This window comes from Microtus ochrogaster, chromosome 5, assembly GCF_000317375.1.
Source record: "Microtus ochrogaster isolate Prairie Vole_2 chromosome 5, MicOch1.0, whole genome shotgun sequence".
NCBI classification, from domain to species: Eukaryota; Metazoa; Chordata; class Mammalia; order Rodentia; family Cricetidae; genus Microtus; species Microtus ochrogaster.
In genome coordinates, this window is record NC_022012.1 from 39,869,975 (window position 1) to 39,878,242 (window position 8,268).

The 8,268-nt window shown below is 48.6% G+C and overlaps 2 protein-coding genes across 6 annotated transcripts in view; one reads left to right on the forward strand and one right to left on the reverse strand.

Annotated features, from left to right (window-relative positions):
• Nucleotides 1-4,970, forward strand: part of Pcsk7 (proprotein convertase subtilisin/kexin type 7) — a 25,815-nt gene extending 20,845 nt beyond the window's left edge. For all 3 annotated transcript variants that reach the window (XM_005347244.3, XM_026779234.1, XM_026779235.1), the window contains 5 exons: nt 1,283-1,439; nt 2,141-2,235; nt 3,029-3,122; nt 3,387-3,504; nt 3,786-4,970. In XM_005347244.3, coding sequence (XP_005347301.1) covers nt 1,283-1,439; nt 2,141-2,235; nt 3,029-3,122; nt 3,387-3,504; nt 3,786-4,151 — 830 coding nt within the window. In that variant the 3' untranslated portion in view covers nt 4,152-4,970. The remainder of the gene's footprint in view (nt 1-1,282; nt 1,440-2,140; nt 2,236-3,028; nt 3,123-3,386; nt 3,505-3,785) is intronic.
• A 292-nt stretch (nt 4,971-5,262) lies between these two features.
• Tagln (transgelin) overlaps nt 5,263-8,268 on the reverse strand; it is a 6,390-nt gene continuing 3,384 nt past the window's right edge. For all 3 annotated transcript variants that reach the window (XM_026779284.1, XM_026779285.1, XM_005347245.3), the window contains 4 exons: nt 6,925-7,116; nt 6,644-6,821; nt 6,160-6,262; nt 5,263-5,826 (listed from right to left, as the gene is read on the reverse strand). In XM_026779284.1, the coding sequence (XP_026635085.1) occupies nt 5,682-5,826; nt 6,160-6,262; nt 6,644-6,821; nt 6,925-7,104 (606 nt within the window). In that variant the 5' untranslated portion in view covers nt 7,105-7,116 and the 3' untranslated portion in view covers nt 5,263-5,681. The remainder of the gene's footprint in view (nt 5,827-6,159; nt 6,263-6,643; nt 6,822-6,924; nt 7,117-8,268) is intronic.

The following is an 8,268-nucleotide window of genomic DNA, read 5'->3' on the forward strand; positions in this document are numbered from 1 at the left end:
CCTGCCTCTGCCTCCCAAGTGCTGGGATTAAAGGCGTGCGCCACCACCGCCCGGCTGGTCTTACCAGTTTTACATGCATTCAGCCTCTGTGTGTGTGAGAGACAGAGACAGAGAGACAGACAGACTCTCTATGTATATAGCTCTGCGATTGAATGTGTGTTTACTTTTGTAACCACTGCCACAGTTAGGATCTGAAGTGTGCTGTCACGGAACTCCTTTGTGTTACCTCTTTATGGCCGCATGAACCCCTTTCCCATCCCTGACACCTGAGAACATCTGTTCTCTATCTCTGCGGATGTGCTACTTAGAGTTACAGTTATGCAGTATAAATTCTTTTTTTGAGATTAGTTTTTTCTTTTTTTTGGTTTTTTTGAGACAGGGTTTCTCTATGTAGCTTTGGAGCCTGTCCTGGTACTTGCTCTGTAGACTAGGCTGGACTAAATCTGCCTGCCTCTCCCTCCCAAGTGCTGGAATTAAAGGTGTGCACCACCACTGCCCATCAAGATTAGCTTTTTGATTCTGCATGACTTCTTTGAAGCGTATCCAGTCTAGTAGCTTTGTAAATTAATGTTGTATTGTGTCTTCCATACTTGAGAATTGTTTGTTTACCTCTATCTTTTTAGTGCCACTTCCCCTTTTTCTTTGGTTTTTCGAGACAGGGTTTCTTTCTCGTTTATTTTTGTTTTTTGAGGCAGAGTTTTTCTATAGCTTTGGAGCCTATCCTGGAACTAGCACTTGTAGACCAGGATGGCCTTAAACTCAGAGATCCACCTGCCTCTGCCTCCCAAGTGCTGGGCTTAAAGGCGTGCACCACCATTGCCTGATTTGCCATTTCCCCTTCTAGAATGTCCTCTGCTAGTCTGAGTTGATTTCCTTATTCAGCATGTCTCACTGCTGTGTGCCTCACCTCATCTAATATGCCCCATATCAATTATGCATATCATTTTTCTGTTTGCAGACAAAGGCAGGGACTTTATGCACTTCTCTTTGTATTTCCTACATCTCATGCTGTACCTGCAATGTGGGAGGTGTGTGGTGGATGGGTTTTAGATGGATGAATGATGGGGTACTTATATCATCTTGGCTGTGTTGTCTCCCTAGCTAGACCTGAAGCTAGATGGGAACTTGACTGCATCACTGCATTCTATTTGCTAGTCTACATTGTACCAAAGATGTTTAGATGTGGCTTCAGTGCATGCGTGCCTTTGTATATGGTGGAATGAAAGGAGGGTGGAAGTGCTTATGGGCTAGTTTCCCAGCTGCCAAGCCTGACTTCCTACAGTCAGCAGGATGGACCTGGAGATGTCGGGGCTGAAGACCCTGGAACATGTGGCAGTGACAGTCTCCATCACTCACCCACGACGTGGCAGCTTAGAACTGAAACTGTTTTGTCCCAGTGGCATGATGTCTTTGATCGGCGCGCCCCGCAGCCTTGACTCGTATGTACACCTGCCCATAGCCTCCTGAGTTTTTTTTTATAATAAGGGCTTTCTTAAGAGGATGCTAACACTATCCTAAGACACTGCACCACGGGTGTCCTTAGCAGCTGGATACCATGGGCCATGCTTTATTCAAGTGTTTATAACATACTTGCATTATATTCCTGTATGGGTTCCTCTAGTCCTTTGGAAAGCTAAGTGTATGGCTGTAGTTGTAGCACTGGGGAGGGTGATAAGATAGGAGGATCATGAGTTTGACACCAGCTTTGGCTGTCTGGAAAGACCTGGTTTCAAAAGCGAACAGCTGAAGGTATGGCTCACTTGTAAACATTAGTTCAGCATGCAAACCTTGAGGGCTAGCAAGGCAGAAAAAGGAGCAGCATATACCATAACCCAGCACTCAAGTTGTAAAGGTAGAAGAGGAAAGAGTTCAAGAGCAGCTAGGGCTTTATAGCAAGACTTGTCTAAAAGAAACTTAGATCTGTGGATTTCCAGGCCTGTACTTTCTCCATGTTGTCCTTTACTACACACAAGGAAATAAGCTCCTCATACCCCAAGATCCCAAGAACGGGGTGGCACTTAAGGGCTTCTCATGGCACTCTCCCAAATGCTTATAGTTAGTTCCTTATATGTTTCTGTTCTGGGGTAAGGTTAACTGTCTGTGCTAAGCCATCCATGTGTTGTGCTTTGCTCTTTCCCAGGGATCCTAATGGCTTCAATGACTGGACCTTTTCCACTGTGCGCTGTTGGGGGGAAAGAGCAAGAGGCATCTACAGACTGGCCATCAGGGATGTAGGTGAGCCTTCCTGTCTTACACTACCATGTCCCCCTTGAGTTTCACACTCCCCACAGGAAGTGTTCCATGGGTAATATAGGTAGGGTTGCTGTTGGTGAAGATGGCACATGCCAAGAAGTATGTCCTATCCTAAAAGTAGGCATTGTCCCTAAATGCCTCATGTATGTCCCTAAATGCTCATTTATACTGCCTCTATATTCCTTGGAGAAGTGACTGATGCATTTTTCCTCAGGATAGCAACAAATATTCCTTGTTGAAACCACATTTCAAGCCCTTTCACATATAACCATCCTTCGGCCAGCCCTGATAGGCAGGTAAGGGCAGGACAAATTTTCACCATTTTGCTTTTTAGAAAAACTGAGGTCCTTAGGTTTGAAGTGACTTGTATAGGATCATGGTAGCAGTGAGAGTTACAATAGCAAGAAAACCGACTATCTTCAGTATCAGCATGGAGACTGGAAATGGAACACAGCCTTCCCAGCTGGTTCCAGTCAGGTTAGGTATCCACTTGACTGGCAGCTTTTGAACCTTTAATTTAATAGAAGGACTTTTTTCCTTTGAAGGAAAATCCCAGATGAAATCCCAGATTATAGAAGGCAAATGCAAAACACTGCTTTCCATATGCCTTCAATCTTTCTCTTCTGTCCCTAGGGTGCCCTATGAGGGGGTCTATGGGACACAAACTGTGGCAGACTGTGTGGTCTGAATCCCCTTGGGCGGATGGGTGGGCCAGGTTCTGCTGTTCTGCATGGCCAACAGTACACAGCTCATGACTACACACTTACTGCCCTAGGAGATGAGCCGCTCCAAGTGGGCATCCTCCGGCAGTGGCAGCTGACCCTGTATGGCTCTATGTGGAGTCCAGTAGACATCAAGGACAGACAGAGGTAGGTATGACTGCATCCATCAGAGGAGAGAGAGGGAGACAGCTCCTAAGGGCTGGGGAAGAGGTGCCACCGAGGGAGCCCAATCTTCTGAACCCCAACTGTGCTTCAGCTTAGACCAATGAATGACAAGAGTCATGGGCCAGGAACCCAGGGTACTTCTGCACTCCCTGCTCTGGGGCTTCCTTCCCTCTTCAACTACAAGATAGAGGGCAGATGGTATAGGTACCATGTTGGTAGCATGTCTTTGTCTTTTCTTTCCTTCAGTCTGTTAGAAAGTGCCATGAGTGGAAAGTACCTGCATGATAACTTCACTCTGCCTTGCCCACCAGGGCTGAAAATTCCTGAGGAGGATGGTTACATTATTACCCCTAACACACTCAAGGTATAGAGACCAAAACTCCAGCTATAGCTGTCAGGGCTATCCTGGGAGGTTTGGTCCTTGGTATAATGCAGGTGATCTGGGGAATGAGGGATTTGGAGGATGTGGGTCCCTAGCATTACTCCTAGCCTGTTAACTCCCTTGTTGAGGACAGTACCTGTATGTGAGAAAGGCTTGAGCAGTGGTTGGGTTGGGAAGGGTCCTTAGAAGTGAGAGACTCCCCGGGCTCATGCTTCTGGGCTAGAGCCTGTTGCTGACACTGTCAATGTTTGGCTTTTTCCTAGACCCTGGTGCTGGTGGGCTGCTTCACTGTCTTCTGGACCATTTATTACATGCTAGAAGTATACTTGAGCCAGAGGAACATGGCTTCCATCCAAGGTTGCAGAAGTGGACACTGCGCCTGGCCCCAACAGAGCCAGAGCTCCAGGGAGGTGGGGACAGAACTAGAATCAGTGCCTCTATGCAACAGCAAGGACCAGGATGGAGTGGATTCAGAGAACGGGAGCTGCGCTGCCACCTCTGGCTTCCTGGCCCCAGAGCTGCTCTGTGAAGGGGACTGGAACCTGTCCCAGAGCAGTAAGATTGTCCAGGACTGTCCTCAGTTCCAGCCCCCAGACCTGCTCCAGGGGAAGGATGGACAGATCTGCTGACCCCAGGGCCCAGAGTCCTCCATGTGCAACAGGCTCTTTCTAAAATTGGTGATGAGGCTTCTAGTCATGGATGCTCAGGAGAGAAATGGTCCAGGTAGTGACATCTGGAACCCAAGGCCTCTGAAGCATTCTTGGTACCCTCAGGAGGGTGAGGGCCATCAAGAGCAGTGGTAGAGGACTGGTGATCATAGGCTCTTCTAGCTGAGCTTTGCTGATGAGCCTTGGCACCCACATCAGGCAGCCCTTGATCTCACCCCTCTGAGGCTGGTCAATGACATAGGCCACCAGGATCTCCACCCATTCGTGAGTTATACAGGTGCCTGTGTATCCAGGAACACTCTCAACAGAAGTGTCACTATACAGAGGGCCCAGAGGAGAGGCTGGAAAGAGCCAGGACATGCCTGAAAGAAGCTGCCTTCATTACCCTTTGCTGTGCACCTGGTCCGAAGCCAACCTCAAGCCTGCCCCCATCTCCTTCGCACCACTCCCTTCCTGCTGAAGGAAAGGTGAAGCTCCTGGGAGACGTGAGTCCCAGCACCCCTGCTGCCTCGTTGGGGAAGTTGTCCAGTAGGACTGCAGAGAGCTGACACTAGTGTTGTCAAAGACAGCTTGGGAGCCACTGCCTGTGACCACCCTGTCTTCCTCTGCAAAGTGCTCAGGGAAATGGCCTTCGTTCCTGAGGCCAGCTGTCTGCCTGACTTTTCCTCCATTCTTGGCCTTCCCCTTCCCCTCTTCTAAGCTAATTGTTAATCTGAATTTTTTAATGCTTAAGATTTGATTTTTACTTTTCACAGCAACATTTTGTTGAATTTTTTTCTGCACAGCTTTTCCAAAATAAAAACCAGAAGTATAAAAAAAAATCCAAACAGTTCCACTACTTCCCACCTTTCCTCCCTTCTGCCTCCCCAAAGCTGTTGCAGGTGGCAGATCACTCCTGTTCCCCACAGCCCACTTCCTCTGAACTTCTGGGTCTGTGGGGCCTGAAAAGTCATCCAGAAGACAGTGGCCAGGAACAAATGAACCCCAGGTGCAGGCCCCTTGCCCCCTGCTCTAGTTTCCTGGAATAGAAACAGGAGAGACTAAATGAATCACACTGCCAGCCAGGCCTGAGAAAAGATGGATGTATATATATATTTTTTTTCATTTTTGAAATTCAACCCAAAAAATATTCCAGAAAAAGATGGAGAGGTTGGGCTGGGTCTCCTTCAGATGGCATTTGCTACCAAGGACAGTGGGCAGCTGGCCAACACCCAGGCTACCCCAGCCCACTTCTCCCTGCTTACTCCAGGATGGGAGAGACAGTGGAGGTGGGGGTGCAGCTGGGAGCAGGGACCAGGGGTGGTGGCTCTGGGGTAAGAAGCTGGGCTGAGGCTGGGGAGAGGTGGGGGTTCCCATGTGCAGTCATCTTTGCCCAGTGACAGCCTCGAAGCTGTCAGGGCTAAGAACCTACATAGGTGTGGGTGTGGCAGACTAAACAGGACACTGCAGCCAGGTATCTGGGAAAGGCAGGCTCGGGGCTGGCCTTCCCTTCTAACTGATGATCTGCCGGGGTCGTCCATAGCCTGTCATGCCAGCCTGTGAGGCCCCTCTGTTGCTGCCCATCTGAAGGCCAATGACGTGCTTCCCCTCCTGCAGTTGACTCTCCGTGAACTCCCTCTTATGCTCCTGGGCTTTCCTAGAAGAGAGGAACCAGAATCAGACTTCCTAGAACTTGGTGTTCTCCAACTGTCTTCTGATCCCTCTCACTTCATTGTTCAGCCCCATTCCCTTCCTGTTTTTTCTGTCTTTCCTAAGTTTGGCTGGTGGTAGGAGTTAGGGAGTCTGCTAGAGTTCATGCTGGTAAAGGGTAGGAGTTCAGAAGTAAGACCCCATTTCCCCCAGTCCAGGGCTTTACTTGGGACCTTCCTGGCTCTGCTGGACCTTATCTTTATCATGGCTGACCAGCCCAAACCACCTCCACCTCACAAAGGGACCCAAGCTTAGGAACAGGGAACCAGTGGCCACATACTTCATAAACCAGTTGGGATCTCCACGATAGTGTCCATCGTTCTTGGTCACAGCCAAGCTGCCCAAAGCCATTAGAGTCCTCTGCACTGCTGCCATGTCTTTGCCTGTGAGAAGAGTGGCCAGGGAACCAACTTCAGGACCTCAGGACCATATAGGCAAAATCTGCCCCTGACTCAAAAATGGTCAAACCAACAGCAAGTGCCCCCAAATCAGATTTCAGGAGACCCTACAGTAAACCCTCGTGAGTGTGGTGTGGTATTTTTTTATATGTGTACAGTTCTAGGATCCAGCACAGGCCCTTGTGCATATTAGAAAAATGCTGTACCTCCAGGCTGCTGCCCCTGTTGTGTGCTCTCTTGGCATAGCTTGTTCCTGCTATGCACACATCAACAGAGCTGGTTGTGGCATCTTTTGATATTCCCTCTCCCTGCCTGAGATTCTTGCTCACCACTAGCCCACTGGCTCCAGCCCATTTTCCTCTGTACCTTCAAAGAGGTCAACAGTCTGGAACATGTCAGTCTTGGTGACTCCATAGTCCTCAGCTGCCTTTAAGAACTGAGCCACCTGCTCCATCTGCTTGAAGACCATGGAAGGCGGATTCTCAGGCACTTTAACTGGCTTGGATCCATCAGGATACAGGCTGTTCACCAGCTTGCTCAGAATCTGCCAGGCACAGAACACAGCTGGATACTCAGCTCAGGGTCTGCCCCACAGCTTGCAGGGTGGCACACACATCCCCAGACCCCCTTCACAAGGTGCCACTCACCACGCCATTCTTCAGCCACACCTGGAAGCCCAGACGCCCACGATCTGGGCGGCCCACATCAGGACCACACTGCATTACAATCCACTCCACTAGTCGCTCCTCCAGCTCCTCATCATACTTCTTCTCGATTTTGGACTGCACTTCACGGCTCATGCCATAGGATGGACCCTTGTTGGCCATGTTGAGGCAGACCTAAAACAGACCATGTGGAGAAGAGAGAACAACAGGTCAGCAAATAGCTTGGCTCCACTTGAGCTAAGCAGGCCTTTAGCTCTGTAAGGGGTTCTCAGGCACTCTACACACCACCGCATACCAGCTAGGCCAGCGGTGTCCACTTACTGCAAAGGCCCCTCTGGACGTGAACCTCAAGAAACTAGATAGAGCAAGGGTCTGTCAACTTTTTATGTAAAGAACCAGAGAGTAAATATTTTAGATTTTGCAGGTTATATGACCTCTACTATTGAGTGAAAACAGCGTACATGATACATAACCAGTGTGTGCCAATAAAATTTTGTTTGTAAAGACAGTATGGGGCTGGAGAGGGCTCAAAGGTTAAGAGCACTGCCAGCTCTTCCAGAGGTCCCAGGTTCAATTTCTAGCAACCACACAGTGGCTCACAGCCATCTGTAATGAGATCTGGTGCCCTCTTCTGGTGTGCAGGCAGAACGCTGTATACATAGCAAATAATTTTTTTTAAATATTTATTTATTTATTTATTTATTATGTATACAATATTCTGTCTGTGTGTATGCCTGCAGGCCAGAAGAGGGCACCAGACCTCATTACAGATGGTTGTGAGCCACCATGTGGTTGCCGGGAATTGAACTCAAGACCTTTGGAAGAGCAGGCAATGCTCTTAACCACCGAGCCATCTCTCCAGCCCCTGCAAATAAATATTTTTAAAAATATAAAAAACCTGCCGGTAGGCTGCACTTCACTTATGACCTATCTTGACAACCTCTGGCCTGGAGGCAGCCTTCCTCCTCTCTTTCCTCATTGCTTTCTTCTCTTTTCAGTACAGGATGGAACCCAGGGCTTCACATATAAGAGGGAAGTCCACTGCTAAGCTTTGTCCTCAGCCTTCTCTTTGTTTTATAGTTTGTTTGCTTTTTTGCATGGGGGGTTGTTTTTGTTTGTTTCTCAAGATAGGGTTCTACTGTGTAGCCCTAGTCGTCCTGGAATTCTGTAGACCAGGCTGGCCTCGAACTCAAATCTACCTGCTTTTGCCTCCTGAGTGCTGGGATTAAGGGCATGAACCACACCAATGCCAGGCTTGTTTCCTAGTTTTAAGGCAATGTCTCAGCTGAGCAGGCTGATCTTTTTTTTGTTGTTGTTTGTTTTTGT